Below are 18,748 nucleotides of genomic sequence, written 5' to 3' on the forward strand. Positions count from 1 at the left end.
CCTGGATTTATACTTAGCAGAGCAGCTGTAGAGTCACAGTGTGAAGGAGTTTGCATTTCAGGCTCCTTGCTTAGAAAAAAAATCAAATTGATTCACCTACCGAGAAACAACTCAACAGCCGAGGGACTCATCTTCCTTATCAAGATGCTCAAATGAATCCTGTGGATTTTTTACCTTGGAACAATCACCTCTAGGGAGGAAGTTTAAAAAGATGGAGTTAGGAAAGGCAAAACTTCTAAGAACTGGCCTTAATGCCTTGTATCAGGCAATACATCCTGTGCATGGAATTGCCTGGACGGATGGGAAGCAAGTGGCACTGACTGCTTTACATTTTCATCATGGAGAACTCAAGTTTGGTGACTCAAGTGTAATTGGTCAGTTTGAACATGTTCATGGACTTTACTGGGGCTCATGTAGTGCTGCAGACACACCAGCTCTGCTTGCTGTTCAGCATAAAAAACATGTCACTGTTTGGCAGCTGAGATATAATATTTTGGAAAAGAAAAAGCTCCTGGTTTCTCAGACTTGTGAAATGGGTGAGCCATTCCCAATGCTTCCCCAGGGCTGTGTGTGGCATCCCAAAAAGGATATTTTGGCTGTGCTTACTAAACGGGATGCCTCAGTTTTACACGCTGTTCGTTCTGATAACTCCAGGGTTAAAGCGGATATCAAAAGCAGTGGTCTCATCCACTGTGCTTGCTGGACTAAAGATGGTAATCGCTTAGTGGTTGCTATAGGCAGTGCCCTTCATTCCTACATATGGGATGACACTCAGAAAGCTTTAAATGCTTGCTTCTTTTGCCCAATATTTGATGTGGGTGGTTATATCTGTGCTATAGAAGCTACTTTAGATTTCCAAATTGCTGTAGCCACAGAGCTTCCGTTAGATAAGATCTGTGGCTTAAATGCAGGCATTACTTTTGATGTGCCATCTGGTACTGAAACAGGTTCTTTAACTTCACAATCTACTCTGGCACTTGGAGATGAGGAATACTCGATGGACCTAAGAAGAAAATCAATAGATTCAGAAAAATCTGTGGCTGTTGATTCAGTAGCTTCTTCTTCATCAGGTCCTGTGGATTTGACCCATATCCTTGCAAACCATCGGAGATCTGATCCCAGTCCTCTCATTCCTCTGAGACGCAAGGACTATGTCCCAGGAAACAATCAAGACTCTTCATACCTGATCTTGGTGACTTTTGAGAGAAAGGTAACGACCACTCGAAAAGTCAGCATTCCAGGCATTCTGGTCCCTGATATAATAGCTTTTGACCCTAGAGCTCAGATTGTGGCAGTAGCTTCCAATACTTGTAACATTGTTTTGGTTTATTCGGTAACCTCTTCCTGCATGCCCAATATTCAACAAATCCAATTGGAGAAAAGTGAAAGACCGAAGGGTTTGTGCTTCTTGACAGATAAACTCTTGTTGATTTTGATTGGAAAGCAGAAATTCATTGACCCTGCTCTCATTCCATCTTCAAGTTCAGAAAGGTACGTTATTCGTTTAATGATCAAAGAATTAATATTTGAAGAAGATTTTTCAGCACCGTCGGATGCCACCCAGAATCTGCTTTCTAATTTTGAATGCTCCATAAATACTTTTGGAAAACGGAAGTTCTTTGAAAATCTTGCTATGGAAGATCAACCCTTGGGCAGGGAGCTGTTAATACCAGGTAGCACTATAATTCAATCCTCTAGTGGCAGGAGAAGACTTTTAGAAGAAGTGAAGAGTCCCAGTTATGAACGAAGCTCATCATCAAGTGTGAGTGACCTTGATGAAAAAAGGGTCTCCGGTGACCCATCCATTGCTTTGGAAACGTTGGATGCTGAGCCAATTAATCGGTCAGTGGCCCTCTTTGGACTTGGTACACCAACCAGGTTTTCCAACAGACCAGCTTCTCCTAAAGTGCAGCTGGATGTGTTTCAAGAAATTTCTGTTTCTCCTAAAAATAACAACTTGCCAAGTGAAAAAGGAACAAGTCACATATCCAGGAATCTGGAAAGACTGTGTGGCAGCTTCACTGAGTTACAGCTGCACCTTTCTGAACTAACGGACTCCACTAAAAATGGAAAGAGGTTATCTCTAGCATACCCATCTTTTCAGGAGCCACCTTTTGTCCACATCACTTATCAGGTAATTTTTTAATTAATTTAACATTCTTATCAGGTAGCTTTTTTAAAATTCTCTTTTTAAACATTTTATTTTAAAGCAAGGGGATGTATTTTAATTTTCACAGTCCAATTAGCAGATTTCATCAGAGCTTGACATTCAGCGTGATTCAGAGTTGTGAAATAACTTGCCATTAAAACAATCACTTGTATTTCTGCAACCAGTTGGCTGAATTTTATAGGAGATTCTGCATAAGAAATCAGGGTCTTTTCTTCTTTCATTGCTCAGCTGTAACCGCCACTGAGGCTAATTGGAGTTACATGCGTATATCAAAAAGGAGCACGGAACATTAACTATCACTGTACAAAAGGGTTTTGAATTGGTTCCATGTAGATATGGGCCCACAAACACTCCCACTGGATATGACAGCGACTCCCACCAACAAGCCTATGAAGTTCAGATCTGGGTTCAGATCCAAAGTTTGCAGCTAGCCAGTGTCTCTGATGGGCTGAAACAAAACTTCAGATCTAGACTTTTGCAAAGTTCAGATGGGAAAGAGCTGAACTTTGCAACTTGGCCCATTTCTAGTTTAGTTTTTCACTGACAATCTTTACACATCAGGACAGTTTAATTTTTTTTTAAAATATTACCATTTTAACTTGATTTCTTTAAAAAATGTATATGTACCTAACTGCTAATTATTTTATTAACTAATAAGTAATATACCAAACCATCAAGTCATTATCCAGCCCTTATTCAGACAAAACTTCCATTGATTTCAATGAGAGTTTTAACTGAGTAAGGACTTCAATATTTGGCCCATTATTAATTAATTAATATTATTATTGAGACACCCTTCAGATTAGTATACTAGGAAACTAGATACATTTATCTGTATATCTTGTAGCTTTTGAAAATACTTTAGGATCCTTTGGTGTGGAAGGTATTATGGAAATATAAGATATTAATTTTTTATTATGTAGTAGTATTAAAATTATATATCTCTGGGTCAAATTTGATTCTCAGATGTGCGCCAGTGGTTTCCTGTTACACTAATGACAGCCATATGCACATCCAAGGAGAGAATCTTCCTCTACACATCCTGTAAGGAAGTGATTACTTGATTCAAACATCATTCATAACATTTTAGAAATTGCTTTCTTGCCATTTTGGAGTATTAGTGTGTTGGCGCTCTGGGTGAAAGCAAAGTGTTTGATCTCGTTTAGGCAATAATTTAACTTGACTATATTGCCTAAACTCCAATATAAAAAGAAAAAATATTAGTTTAAATATTTTAGTGTTATATTCACCAAAAAGTAAGCTCCTGTGCCTTACAGTGAATTGAAGCTCTTTTGCCTTCTGAACATTTACTATCTCATTGTCTTGCAAGAAGCTCCTTCTTTTGGGTTAGAATTAGTGATGCCAATTCTTTTCCAAATAGGAGTTTAGGCTATGGGATCTAGCACCGGCGTAAGATTTGAATTACAAAGTAAGTGCTTGATTGCACATGCCTATTTTTGCACAAGTCATAAGAAATATGTTTGCTTTTCTTTTAAACCAAAGTGAATTTGGTGCTGGTAGAACGATGCCAGCCTGACCCCATTGGAGAATGAATTTCTTTGTTTATGAAAAGAACAGGTTTTCTTAGCTCATCCAAAGACAGCACCACATTAAACTAATTCAGAAAAAAAGCCACTTAATGATTGTTTGCAGTGTTGTAGCCATGTTAGTCCCAGGATATGAGAGAGACAAAGGTTGGTGAGGTAATATCTTCTATCAGAAGTTGGGCCAACAAAAGATATTACCCTCACCCATCTTGTCTCTCCAGCTTAATGAATAGGTTTCTTCCACATTTAGGTGTTCTTTGAAGGTCTCTCATTTAAGTACTGACCTAGTCTAACCCTTTTTAGCTTCTGAAATGTAGCAAGAGCACAGTATGAGGTCAAAGATAATGAAAAAGAGATTGATGGCAAAGAGACATCCAGACAGACAGAGATATATTTTGCCTCAGAGACAGCCAATCGTTTTCTCAGAAAATAGATGTTTTGATTAGTTTGGATTCAGACATCTGAGTCTTGTTCCTGTTTCACGAGCTGATTAGCGCTCTCTGAGCTCAGAGACCAGCTGAGCCATGGAGTTACAACCAGGTGCCGTATTCATAGGGCAAAAGGCTCAGGAAATGGCCTTACTGCCTTATGTATAAATACCTTTCTGTGGTAAACATTCTAAATATAGGTAACGCTGCAGTACTGTAATACTGTTATTTGTAAGCTCAGCATTGCAAGGTCTGTATCTTTGTATGGGTTTGTACAACACTCACCACAATGTGGGCCCAATCCTGACTGGGGCAGGCATCTGGGCAGTACTGTATTATAAAATAGATAAAATAATAACTACAACACACTATAACAATAGGGCTACTTAAAAACATAAAAGTAAGGTTTGAATCATTATAAGAAAAAACAGCAGTAATTAATGACCAATTATGAACTTTATTCTGTGACAATGTTAATATACACCAAACTATTGAGAAAACTATGGTCTAAGATAAATCTGAATCTAAATTATTTAACAATTTCCATTTCTCTCCATAGTAAGTTCCAAAAACGTTTTTTTTTTTTTAGTAATGCTATACTAATTGTAAGGAGGAGTCTATGTTCTTTACAGATTTGCCATGACAATACTAACTGTAACTTCTGAGACACTTATGTATATTCAGTAGTCTCCGGGCTTATTTCCTATGTAAATTACGGACACTGGCAAGAGCCATGATCACCAGGGATCCTAGAAATCCACTTCCCTTGGAAAGGAAAAATGTTGGAATTATGCACTTTTACAGGAATCTTTAGTTTTATGTTTTGTGAAAAAAAAAACAACATATATTACAGTTTGAAACCCCAATTATCTAATCTAATTGGACCAGGGCCATAACTGATTATCAAAATGTGGAAATTTAGGAGAATGGACAGGGCTCTGGACTGTTCTAAGCCCCATGCAGCGGGAGCTTCAGCTGTCACTTAAAAATCATGTACAAGATGGTCATTAACGTTTTCAATGAACCAGTCATATATTTTGGCTAGGGAAACTAACGTTGCAGCTTTCATTTAATTGCAGACACATGCGGATTTTTATGTTTTTTTTTATTAGAGATATTTTTGTGTTTTTTTGATCACTGAAACAGCGGCATCCGTGCTTACACTGCAACTTTGGAGCTGTCACATAGTAGCTTGGGTAATAAGCATTCGTATAGAGGCATGCCATACATTTCAATTGACGAGCTAGTAGTTAGGACTTGGAACTATTAGATTTTTCAGTAAATTGCTGTGAAACTATCAATTTCCCGTGTACACATTACAGACAAAAAATATTCCATGGATTAATAATCAAAAATGGTGCACTACAGGACAAGTAAAGAAATGCAGCTTGTGGACACTTATTAGAGTTTCATTTAGGATATTTTACTTTGTATTATTTTGGACACAATATTGACAATTTGTGTTTTTAACAGCTTAAAGCTCTTAACTTTTCCAAATCTTCAACATCTACTTCGATTAAATACTTGATGTCTGACCATCTTGTCTTGTCTGACCCCCTCCCCATAATTTCCTGCACACTTGTGAAATGTAAATTGATAAAAATATTTACAAAACCTTTAGAACAAGCAATCGAATATTACTCTGGTCAAGTACAAAAAAATTAAAGATCTAATTCTGCCAGGCACTTCATGATTTTATTGCAGCCTGCATCATGTAAGATGATATTTCTGTGAGATATAGTTGGAGGGCAGCAGAGAGACTTCTTAGTAAACACATTTTTATTAAAGTAAGTAGAAAAAGATAGAAAATATGATTTATACCACAGCGCATTGCCAGCTTGGGTACATATTGTTTCTGAGAGTGCTTTTTGCAAGCAAGATATCATTTATCACTCAGTTGCTTTCATAGAAACAAAAGAACGAGTTAATTAGCCCGTTTCGAACCCTAATTACAGCGAGGAAATTGGACACCAGGATTCCAGGTGACTGCCATTTAGGCAAACCTAACAGGGATAAGATTCATCTGCTGTAAGTTGAAGAATACTGTTAAGTCATATTTTGTTCACAAGCAGTGTTGTCAGAAATCGCATCACTGACAGGAGTAATCACAAAATTAAACAGAAAAACCACAATGTCAATTTGGATCTTAGCTATCATGATTTCCCACTACACACCAACTGACAGTGATATAGAATTCAATTTTAAGCACCTTCAGACACGTACATGTACACTGACTGCTCATTATAAAATAAGAGAAAAGCAGAGGTTGTACAGCAATTATGAGTATGCGAGTTATTAGGGTATATCCAGGTAGATGGGAACAACAACAACAAAACCATACGGACACGCATCACTACACAATAGTGGACAGGCAAGGCAGGGATCAATAGTCGAGACCAGGTTAAGGAGTAAAGTGAATGAGCTAGAACAGGTATTCCATATTAGGCGAGAGAAAGATTGGCCCGTTAGTAAATTTAATCTCTTTATTGGTACAACCAAGGTCTCATGGCACCCAAATTTTCCCATCTCCATAACTCTAAATGCATGATCCTGAAGATGTTCTCCTGGTTGGAAGCGTATGCTGAGGTGCTGTAGTACACATCAACTCCTTAATGCAGTCATGTGCATATATCCTCACTAGAAAACTCGCACCTGAACAGCTAGGTACCAAGCTGATCTATATTCCTGGTCTTTGATTTTTTAGATCGAGCTACACAATATAATCTATTCATGAATACCTCAAGAGCGACTATTGATGAAGTATAAATACATTAGTGAGCCTCTCTTGCGGTTAGGGATGGTCCTCTTTATGCTCCCAGGTTTCTGTATTCAGATATCACTTTCCTAATCATGCCTCACTTTGCTTCTCCAGAAGCAAGAAAATCTCCAGGGTTGCATCTTTAACCTCCAACGTTACTTTACTTTCCACATTTCCCTTGTCTGTATTTGCTAGCACCAGTTTCAGACATTATCAGAATTTGTCTCCGTACATATCTCTCTGCTTTTGCTTACATCCTTATCCAGCATTAATCACCTTCCTATCCTTGACTACTGCAGTTTCCATTTTTTATGGTCTTCCGTAATCTCTGCTCTTCTAAACTTCAGGCTGCCGACTGTTTTCCACTCCAGCGAAGAGAGTCAGATCACCTTTATCTTCCATCATTTTTCATGGTTCCTTCCTATTCCTCGATCCAATTCCAAAACTTGCCCTGCCTGCTTATTGAAATGGTTCCTGGAATTTATACAGCTTAATACCCTGGAGGAAGGATACTAGGCTGTAGGTAGATCAGGGGAATGAGCACATTGTGCTTAAAAAAAAGGGATGTTTTCTGGCATTAACATAGCTAGTTTCCATAGAATCAGATTTGCCACTTTTAGTGACACTAAGAGTATGTGTAACATGAGATGGCCCATGACTTTAATGGGATCATTGTGGAATAGGCACTATTCAAGAGTGCAGTGAGTATCTACAATCTGGTCCATAGGTAGGAAGTGGAGCTACCCACAACTGGTGAGTGGACAGTGAACTTGATTTGCACCACTATCTCATCAGTAGCTGGACTTAAATTCATAGAGATGATCTTTGTACAAAGGTGACCACGAATCAGGTACTGTTCCGGAGGTGTACAAGCATTAACTTTCAGCGAAAAGGGGTTAAGAAGAGGAACGGATAGGTGAAGAATATTGCGCAGACTCATGGGGGGCATCAAATATATGTTGTTACTCTCATAGTACAACAGATCTGTAGTAAGACATACTAATCAAGGCCTTTTAAAAACCTATTTGCCTTTGCTTTAGGTAAACAATTTATCCACCCATAAATATACTAGTTTCACATGTTACAATAGATAGCAGGGATTGACCACTGTAGACTCCCAGCCATGTGCGGAAAACAGTTAACTTTGCTAGTGCATTTCAGCCCTCATCTGGAAATGACCTGTAGAATTATATATTTAGCCGAGCCACTTTTCTATCCAAATTTCTTACAAGATTTCTTGAGGTTTGATTGTATTATACTTCAATATCTGGTTATGATCTCTTCACCTATATTTGCAGTTTTGCATACTGTTATCTTTGACTATAAATCCCGTAACCTGATAAACTGCACTTTTTGAAACGAGAACAAGAATTTGACGATAATAGTTGTCCTCAAGACTCTCGTAAGGTTTGTGTGAAAAGACTCCATGATGAAAGAGACAATATTACTCAGAAATAAAGCTTCTTACTGTGCTAGGAACACACCTGTCACTGAATGGGAAAATAGTTAGCAAAGAATGATCATTAATCATAGAATCACACTAGAATTGCTAGGACTGAAAGAGGACCTCGAGAGGTCATCTAGTCCCAGTCCCCTCCAGCTCATGGCAGGACATAGTATTATCTAGATCAGTGCATTCTCAAACAAACTGGCCTGGCCACACCAGGCTGTCCCTGAACAAAGTGGTGGCCCTAGGTTGAGAACCACTGATCTTAGCTGCCTTGACAGGTGTTGTGGGTTAACCATGCTCTTAAAAATCTCCAATGATTGAGAGGTTCCACAACCTCCCTGGGCAATTTATTCCAGTGCTAACCAGCCTGACAGGAATTTTACCTAATGTCCCAACCTTAACCACCCTTGCTGCCATTCTAACGCCTAGTTGCTTCTTGTCCTTCCTCAGATGTTAGGGAGAACAATTTTTCTACCCTCCTCCGTTATAAAACATTGTGTACTTGAAGACTGTTATCAAGTCCCTCTCGTCTTCTTTTCTCCAGATTAAACAAAAACCCAATTTTTTTAATCTTCCCTATAGGTCATGTTTTCTAGGCCTTGAATCATTTTTGTTGCTCTTCTCTGGACTTTCCTCTAATTTGTCACATCTTTCCTTAAATAGTGGCACCCAGACTAACACAATATCGTCCAGTTGAGTCTAATCAGTGTAAGAGCAGAGCAAAGAATTCACTTCTCATTGTCTTGCTTAGAACACTCCTGCTAATACATCCCAGAATGGATGTTGGCATGTTTTTGAGTTACACTGTTGCTCCATATTTAGCTATGATCACTTATGTTACCCCAGTCCCTTTCTGCAAGTACTACCATTCTGGCAGTCATTTCCTGTATTTATGTGTGCAACTTCATAGTTCCTTCCTAAATTTAGATTTGCCATTTGTCCTTATTGAATTTATCCTATTTACTTCAGACTATTCTTCGAGTTTGTCAAGATCATTTTCCGTTTTAATCCTACATTCCAAAGCACCTTGCAACCTCCTCCAGCTGGTATTGTCATAAAATTTATACAGTATATTCTGTTCATTACTCTAAATCATTATGAAGAATGAACAGACCGGACCCAGAATGCCCTGTGGGACCCCACTCAATTGCCCTTGCCAGCCTCACTGTGAACCATGATAACTACTCTCTGAGGCATGGGGGTGGTCGCAACCAGGTGAGGTGCCCATTTTTATGAGTAGTTCCATCTATGGTTGTAATGCCCTAGGTTGTTCTATGACAAGATCTGCAAGACAGTAATTAAAGTAAAGTAACAATTAGGCGCTGCGATTAATTCGCAGTTAATCACGCAATTAATTTTAAAAACTTAATCAGGGTTTAAAAAATTACTTCGTATTAGTGCACTGTTAAACAATGATACCAATTGAAATTATTAAATATTTTTTATCTTTTTTTACATTTCAAATATATTGTTTCAATTACACACAGATTCAAAGTGGCCAGTGTTCATTTATATTATTTTTATTAACCAATATTTAGCACTGTGAAATGATAAACAAAGAAATAATGACTTGATTAGACAATAATAAATTGTCAAGTATCAGAGGATCGCCTTTAATCTGTATCCACAAAAGAACAAGGAGCTGTTTGGCACCTTAAAGTACTAACAATTTATTGGCGAAAAATGTGGAAATTTTAGCCACTTCTTACAGGAATCTTTAGTATTTTTATGTTTTCGTGAAAAAAACAACATATAGACAGTGAACCCCAATTTATCTAATCATAATTGGACCAGGGCCAGAATCTAGTCACGATGCAAAAAATGTGATAATTGTAGGATGAATGACAGGCTTGACTGTCAGCCGCCATGCAGCGGACTATCAGCTTGTCAACTTAAAACATTGTAAATATGTCCGAATACACACAGTTGTTCAAATCGATACCATACATATATTGTGGCTAGGAAACTAAAGTTAGCATTTCATTTTAATTGCAGACCAAATGCGGATTTCTTTAGTTTTTTTTTATTAGAGAATGTGTGTGTTTTTTTATCACATTGAAAGCCGCAGATTCCCTGGATTACAACTCAAACTTGGAGCGACTTTCACAAATTGTAGCTTGGGTAATAGCATCAGAAACTTACTAGGGCCGATCGCCATGCATTTGCCCTTGAACAGCAATATAGTTAGGCTGACTATTTAGAATGTTTTTCAGTAGTAAATCTGGTAAACATTCAATCCTGTACCACATCAGACACAAAAAATATTCCATGATAATATCCAAATGTGCATACAGACCAAAGTAAGAGAAATGCAGCTGTGAACTTTAATTAAGAGTTTCATTTATGATATTATTTTGTAGATTTGACACATATGTGCCAATTTGTGTTTTTACAGCTTTAAAGCTTTAAACTTTATCTAAATCTCAACATCGTACTGTCATTAAATATGTGTCTGACCCATCAATTGTCTTGTCTACCCCTCCCATAATTTCCCTGCCACCTGTGAAATGTTAAATGAGATACAAAATATTTCTAAAACCATTGAGAACAAGACATCATTATTATCCTTCAATAGTACAAAAAAATAAAATCTATTCTGCCAAGCCGCTCTCCATATTTTTTATGTCAGACTGCATCAGGAATGAAAATAGTTTGATGTAAGTATAGTGGAGGGCAGGCGAGAGACTCAGTAAACACATTTTGTATTAAATAAGTAGAAAAAAGAGTAAGGAAAATTAATGGTACAGATATGTTTTCTGAGGTGCTTTTTGCCAACAGTATTATCACTCAGGTTCTGTCGTAGAAAAAAGATACGAGTAAAACCCTGTATTCGAAAACTAATTACAGGAGGAAATGGATCCTCTCTTCTTTGGGTGATTATCTCCTGCAAATGTAAACAAACATGTTTGTCTCAGTGATTGGCTGAACAAGAAGTAGGACTGAGTGGACATCCAGGCTCTAAAATTTTTAATTGTTAATTGTTTTATTTTTGAGTGCAGGTTTTTTTGTACATAACTGTACATTTGTAAGTTCAACTTTCAATATAAAGAGATTGCACTACATTATTTGTATTAGATGAATTGAAAAATACTATTTCTTTTGTTTTTTACTGTGCAAATATTTTTAATAAAAATAATAATATAAAGTGAGCACTGTACACTTTGTATTCTTTGTGGTAATTGAAATCAATATATTTGAAAATGTAGAAAGCATTGAAAAATATTTAAATAAATGGTGTTCTATTATTGTTTAACAGTACATTTAATCGTGATTAATTTTTTTAATTGATTGATAGCCCTAATCAAGATATATCACATCTACCATAGGAAAAAGTTGAAATACTACATTTATACTATCACGTACATTACAAATTTATCTGTTCAGGAAGGCTCAGTGAAGCAGAACCCAGGACTGCAGTAGAAAACCGTTAGCTGCTGAGTTTCTGGAAAGCTGCCAAGAAAGCTAGAAGAATAAGGTAGAATAACAATAGCTCTTTCAGAGGTGGCAGGCAAATTAGTGTTGCCAACTCGTGCAATTTTATTGTGAGTCTCGCACTATTTAATGTTTTACTTAAAGCTTCAGCTCATTGAGGCATGTGGTTACATGAGATTCTCAGCTTTCATTTAAAAAAAAGTTTTCTAGCCTTCCAGGTTGCAAAGAAAAGCTTGAACATGTGACTCGAGGGTACCCTAAAGGTTCAAAAACAAAAAGAAAAAACATCCAATCCATTTTTTTTAAATCTTGTGATTTTTAAGGCAGCTTTGTGATTTTTGGGTCCTGATTCAGGAGTTTGGAAAGTTTGGGTTCTCAATACTGAGACTGCCTGGCTGCAAGTTATGTGATCTTTTTACAAAGCTGTAAAATCTGGTGACGGTTAAGCTATGATAGATGAGGGAAAGGCTTGCTCATGTTGCCAGATTCTTGTTGAGGGAGAGCTGGAACCAGATACATTAAAGGAAGTTGGCCAAAAGAAGCCTGGGCAGATAATATCCACTTGAGTATCTGGAAATATTTGTCACTTCTGTATACATATCCCCTTAGTCCTCCAATAAACTTTGTTTATGGATAAAGCAGTTTACAGTAAAGACTTGAAAGTGAAAACTACAAGCCCTTTTAGCCCCCTAGAGAGAGCAATACTTCAGAATCAGAGATACAGCTTCTAGGAACAGACAGTGAAACTTGATGGAGTTGGAGGAAGAATGATCTTGGGGTTAAAGCACAAGGGTGGGAGGCATGAGATCTTGCTTCTATTCTCTACACTGCCACAAATTACCTGTATGGGCTTCAGTAAATCACTTAATTTCTCTGTGCCTTGTTTTCATCATCTATAAAATAGGAATAATAATCAACTATCTCTCAAGAATGTTAGGAGGCTAAATTGATTAATGTATGTAAAGCATTATGTGTTCCTCAAAGAAAAGGTACATTACTGTTACTTAAACTAAATGATAAATCAGAAGAGGCTGAAATAATTTGGAGCAATTAAAAACAGAGGAAGCCCATGATCTAACAGAATTGTCCAACAGTCAGACATAAAATGTAACAGATATTAATTTATCTTTATAAACAGGAGAAGTGCCTGACCACTGGAGAGAGACTAATGTAACATTAATGTTTAAAAGCAATGAAAAGAAAAAAATCTGTGAAACTAAAGATCTGGATTTCTGAAATCTGTACAAGGAAAATATGTAAAATCATAGGTAGGAATAAGATAAAGGATCTTGGACAGAACAGACTGGTCTAAGACAGTCCATGTGGTTTTATAAAGAGTAGGTCATACTATAAAATTGTGATTCACTTCTTGGGGGAGGCTACAATAAGAGCTGGCAGGATTAAGCAAAAAATATAATGCACCAAATTCATCCCTAACATAACTTTACTAATTATAATCAACTGATTTGTAGTCAATTGAGATGGAGCTGGGATGAATTTGTCTTGATCATTCTTGACTTGAAGATAACTGGTATGAAGAAATGGGCCTGCACTACATCCAAAACCCTTCAAATTCGATGAAGGATCACATTTGGGTCAGAATCTTTCAGCTCCGTCCCATCATTGTTTATAAGTTATTGATGCAAGAGCAAATCAGACGTTTTTTTGTTTCTACCAGTATTCAGGCAAAATGTGGCAGTGTTTGGATCGTACAAGCTCATAAGAACAAAAAAAATTTGCTTTTGTGCACAAATATCTGTTCTGCATATACAAATATCAATTTTTTGACTGCAAATGCAAAGGTCTGCAGGGACACTCATTATACCCATTGCTGAAAATTAAGTCTCTTGAACCCTGTGTATAAATCTAAGTGCAATACAGTATTACTAAAAAGAAAAGCAAGAACTTGAGGGGAACTAAAATGACCAGGGAAGAGGTCTCATAAATTATGGTTACAAACAAAGATTAAAGAAATTACCAGTGGTTTAAGATCAGAAAGGAGAAGACTGAAAGGGGACTTATTTGAAGTATTTCAAATTACTTGGATTTTTTTCTTCCAGTGATTACACAATAACAAATTGCTAATTAATTTTAGCATGGGGACAAGAGTACAAATATCTGCAGGGATTTTTTTTTTTTTAATTTAGAGAAATTTGTACAGTGCCTATCCTAATAGGACTTCTCAGAGCAATCATAATATACAAATGAAATAATATTAAGCTACTCATCTGCATGAGTTATTCAAAATAAAATGGGGAAAAGGTAATTTCACAGAAGTACAGTGGCACTGTGATGGTATTTATAACCCAGTGTGCTTACGTGAAAACCAGGAGGATTTAATGTGCTGCAATGAAAGAAAAGAGACTACGTGGTTTAGGAAGGGTTCAAAATGCTGCGGAGTAAAAAGCACGTGGGTGCAGAAAAACTGTTTGAGATGTGGACAGAATTAAAAGCAGCAAGAGAGCTTGAATAGAAACTAAGAATTGAGCATTAAAGGAGATTAGGAGACATTTATTTAAGCCAAAGGTTAATTAACATGTGGAACAGATTACTCAGTACAGACATAGAAGATGCAGCTGTGAACTGATTTAAAAAGAAGTTTGACATCAAGAAGAAATATCAAAGGATACAAAGTGCAAACACTAACAAGAGCAGAACCCAAATTAGGTTTAGGGTAGATGGTGTCTCTTCTTTCTGTCCTAAAATGTTACAGTGCTGCAGTTGGTTTCATGATTAATACACAAAGGGAAGAGTTGGAGGAGGAAGGGGTCAACAGCATAGTAATTAAATTAGAAGATTATGTTAAATTGGGAGGTGTTGCAAACACAAGTGATGCCAGAGGAATAAAATAGGTTCTAAAGAAATGGAAAATAAAGGCAGGAAATAAAGTGAGCTTCAAAGTAGAAAAATACAGTAGTATGTTTTCGGGGGAAATAATCCAAACCATAGATATTTAATAACGGCAGACAGTCACTTGAAAAGCAGCGAAGAGTCCTGTGATACCTAATAGACTAACAGAGGTATTGGAACATGAGCTTTTGTGGGTGAATACCCACTTCGTCGGATGCAACTTGAAAAGCAGTAACGCTGAAATTTGTCTCTGGATAATAGTGGATAGCAAATTATATATAAGCATATCTATGAATTACATAGCTGCTTAGACTTTACAACCATCAGGTGTTCCTCATGCTGTGGTCTTGTGGACTTGGGCTTGGATCCACAGAAGTATTTAGCCTCCTGATTTCTATTGACTTTGATGAAAGTTGGGAGCCTAAATATCTCTGTGGATCTGGACCAAAATGGGTGGCATCAGTAGCAACAGAATTCAGAGGCCTCAGTCCTTAGTCCAGTTAAAGTCCACCCAACACAGCACCAAAGAGGAGGACAAGGCTGTCTAGATGCCATCTTTATACTCCCCCATTCGCTGGTTTGGCTTGTTTGGCTCCCAGTATAAGTTCCACCTCTCCTTAGAAAGCTATACCAGACATGCCAAGACAGATTCCCCAGTGCCAAAAATTTAAAAATTCTGCACCAAAAAATAAAAATTCTGTGCACACAATATTTTAAATTTCTGCAAAATTCTGCAAATTTTATTTGTCAAATAAATGTGGAGGCTCCAGCATGGCATTGGGGAGCACAGGCCACTGGCTGCACAGAGGTAGGAGATGACTGTGCAGCTCCCCCACCAGGACACGTATTCAGTGGTGAGGCTACACCCAACCCTGACACAGCACAAGGACCGGGCCTACCCCAGAAACACCCCATGGATCTTCCTCTCCCTACCAGGTGCACCAGGTATGAGGCAGGCTCATCAAGGCAGGATCCAAGTATTGAGGGTTTAGTGTGTAGGGATCCAAGTGAAGGGGGGATCTGGATGCACAGGGCTTTGTTGGGGGGTTCTGGGTGCAACGGTAATGGGACTCTGCAGGAGGGTCCAAATGAAAGTGGCTGGGGCTCAGTGCAGGGGGTGTCTGGGTGTGTGGGGATAGAACTTTGCAGGAGTCTGGGCATGGGGAGCTCAGTGGGAGGTCCAGATGCTGGGAGAGTAGGACTCAGTGGGGTGGGGATCCAGGTTCAGCTGGTTGGGACTCGGTGGGGTGGGGAGCCGGGTGGCTTATTGGGGTCGTCCAGGTGCAGGGGGAGTGGGGCTTATTGAGAGAGTTCTGAGTGAGGGGAGTGTGGGGCTCAACGGGAAGGTCTGGGTATGAATGGGTCTGGATGCACAGGGGTTGGGTGGATGACGGAGCAGCTCCTTGTATAGGAATCCCTTCCCTTGCACCTCAGGAGCGATGGATGCAGGAAGGGGAGGGGTGAGGGAGTTTGCACAACTTCCTGAAGCTAGGGGAGAAATCTGGGAGTGGGTCTGACCTGGCCCCAGATGCCATGCATTGGAAGAGGAAGTCCCATCCTCCCCAGCTCTGAGCCCAGCATAGGATAGGATCCACCAGCTGCGTCTTCCCTAGTTCTGCCTCCTGTCCCATACTGATTTACCTGTCTGCTGGCTGCTCTGGGCACCTGAAACATACTGCTAGGAAGGGTCGCTTGACTACTCTCATGGCTTCCCTTTGCTTCCCTGTCAGAAAGTCATTCTTCTGTGAGGAAGCAAAGAAATCTGCATGGGACATAAATTCTGTGTATGTGCAGTAGCGCTGAATTCCCCCAGGAGTAGTTAAATTTGCAAGTCATTATCAAAGAAGCTGGTGCAGTTTTGAGCTGCACGTTGTAGCCAATGATTTTAGTTTTGTATTCATTTATTGTGTGACGTTATGATTAATCAATTTGTTATGTTACATATATTCATTGTATGTTAATTAGAGTTAATTTGTAGGATTATAAAAGTATAAGATTGATCAGTATTTAGAGGAACTCAGTAAGGAAGGAAGGAACCAAGTAGACATGAGTAAGACAAGCTGAAACACAAGACCTGTAGGTTGAGGCCTGCAAGACTTTAGCTTAGCTATTTTAGGCGTTGGAGACAAGAAACAGTGACCTAAGTGATCAAGAAATAACCCGATGCTCTAAGATTATGGGGAATGAGGGTCCAACTGGTAAAATTGCACAAAATTACTCAGAAGATTAATATTAGATCATAAAAAACTGTAAAGCCGTATCTGTCTCAGACGTGTTAAACCACGGGATACAGGTTGTGCATCAATGCTAATGAGAACAAAGGGAACTTACACAGCCTATAGAAAATTGGGGTCCCTTAAGTTTTCAGGGGACACTGACCAATAAGAAAAAAGAGGGTGGACACCTTTATGGACACACACAGAATGTAGGTGTAGACAGAATCATATTATAAATAGAGGATGCCCAGAATGAGAAAACTGAGCTCTCCCTGGGAGACTCCAGCAGGAACCATCCCTCTACTGATGACCAAGCCATGAGAGACCCATCAGACCCTAGCACTATTGTTAAGAATGTGAGTATAACTATATTTGTAACTTGTGCATAGGTCTCTAAAGAATTTCTATATGCTTGGGTAATCATAACTTAAAACTTTTAAAATAGATTAGACTTTGTACTGGTGGATGTACATGTGGTCACTACTCTTGGTCTTTATGTGTTCCTAGAGAATCTAACTCTGAAACAAACAGCAGAGATGACTTTCATTCTGTTAAGCTTGAAACTGTAGCTGCCAGAGCTGAACCCACGGTGATTTAATAGCATATTATAAAATTCACTTTAAATCAAATAAAAGGCTACAACCTGCAGACGTGACTCTAAGGAGCCAGGAGCCAAATGAGTTCCTCTCTTCTTGGGCCTGGTGAGACAGAACCTGTAATACTGCAGTTAAATATGGGTGCCTTATTTCCATAAATATATAGATATATTGTTGGGAGTAAAGAGAAGATGAAGACCCAAAATGATAAAAGAGCTGTAGGGCCTGATTCTTGAAGTAAAAAGTGCCTAGTAATCTAACATGACCTTTTCTTTTACCTGTATGTGTCCACAGAAGTATTTCTCAAATGGAGCTGTTGCTGAGGAAACAAGAACTGTTCTCCTTTGTGATGGCAGGATCCATCTGAATTTAGTCCAGCAGCTTTTTGATCTACCCATTATTGAAATGAAACATGGTACGTTTTGTATATTTCTGGTGGCTGGGTTACAGATGACATTTTCAATATCAAAGTTGTACTTGGAAACATATATAGGTATTTTGACATTTTTCCAAATAAGCCCTTGTTTTTCTTGTCTGAAACACGGCAGAATGTAGTAGTCCTGGCTTGAAGTAGTAATAACAAACACCAAACACCTGGTTTCCATCATCAGCACACCACTATAAAAATTGTTCTACTACCTCTGTCAGAACATCTCCCAAAATTACTTAAATGTTAGGGATAATTGCATAGCTGCCTGTGACAGAGTGCTGAGCAACAGCACCTAAGCCAGCACTCTGGTCACTGCAGATCTAATTAATTACCCCAGAGAAGACCTCATTAAGAAGAGTTGTGCCTAACTTATCGGCTGGGGAGAACTAAGAGGCTAATTAGGCTGTTAGGCAAATGGTACAAAAGGCACAGGAAGGAAGTGAGATGGAAAGAAGCAGACTGGGGGAGGGAGAGAGAGAGATTGATTGATTGATTGATTGATTGATTGCTCTTCCCTGCTTACCTCAGGAGCTGAAGACTCCCTAGGACGGTAGGTGTAAGTAGGGCTGTACAGAGTATAGGAGTGGTGGAAAGCAATATTGTAAATTATAAATATTGTAAATTGCATGGAGTGTTTTACCAGCAAAAATGTCTTTGAGCTGTTTGTGAACTTGAGCAGAGGCAAGACAGAGTAAGAAGGCAATGACAGAACAAGTAGTAATGGTCTCAAGTTGCAGTGGGGGAGGTTTAGGTTGGATATTAGGAAAAACTTTTTCACTAGGAGGGTGGTAAAGCATTGGAATCTGCTTCCTTACAAGTTTTTAAGGTCAGGCTTGACAAAGCCCTGGCTGGGATGATTTAGTTGGGGATT

The 18,748-nt window shown here is 38.5% G+C and overlaps 3 protein-coding genes across 4 annotated transcripts in view; 1 reads left to right on the plus strand and 2 right to left on the minus strand.

The window, feature by feature from the left end:
* The window catches only part of UBXN2A (UBX domain protein 2A), a 368,202-nt gene that overhangs the window by 194,842 nt on the left and 154,612 nt on the right, over positions 1–18,748 (minus strand). The window lies entirely within an intron of this gene.
* Positions 1–18,748, minus strand: part of FKBP1B (FKBP prolyl isomerase 1B) — an 89,989-nt gene that overhangs the window by 70,021 nt on the left and 1,220 nt on the right. The gene's annotated exons all lie outside the window — the stretch shown is intronic.
* WDCP (WD repeat and coiled coil containing) overlaps positions 212–18,748 on the plus strand; it is a 24,476-nt gene continuing 5,939 nt past the window's right edge. The window contains exons 1-2 of the mRNA XM_032784862.1: positions 212–2,134; positions 17,742–17,862. Coding sequence (XP_032640753.1) covers positions 212–2,134; positions 17,742–17,862 — 2,044 coding nt within the window. The remainder of the gene's footprint in view (positions 2,135–17,741; positions 17,863–18,748) is intronic.

Source organism: Chelonoidis abingdonii, chromosome 3 (genome assembly GCF_003597395.2).
Source record: "Chelonoidis abingdonii isolate Lonesome George chromosome 3, CheloAbing_2.0, whole genome shotgun sequence".
In the NCBI taxonomy this organism is placed as follows: domain Eukaryota; kingdom Metazoa; phylum Chordata; order Testudines; family Testudinidae; genus Chelonoidis; species Chelonoidis abingdonii.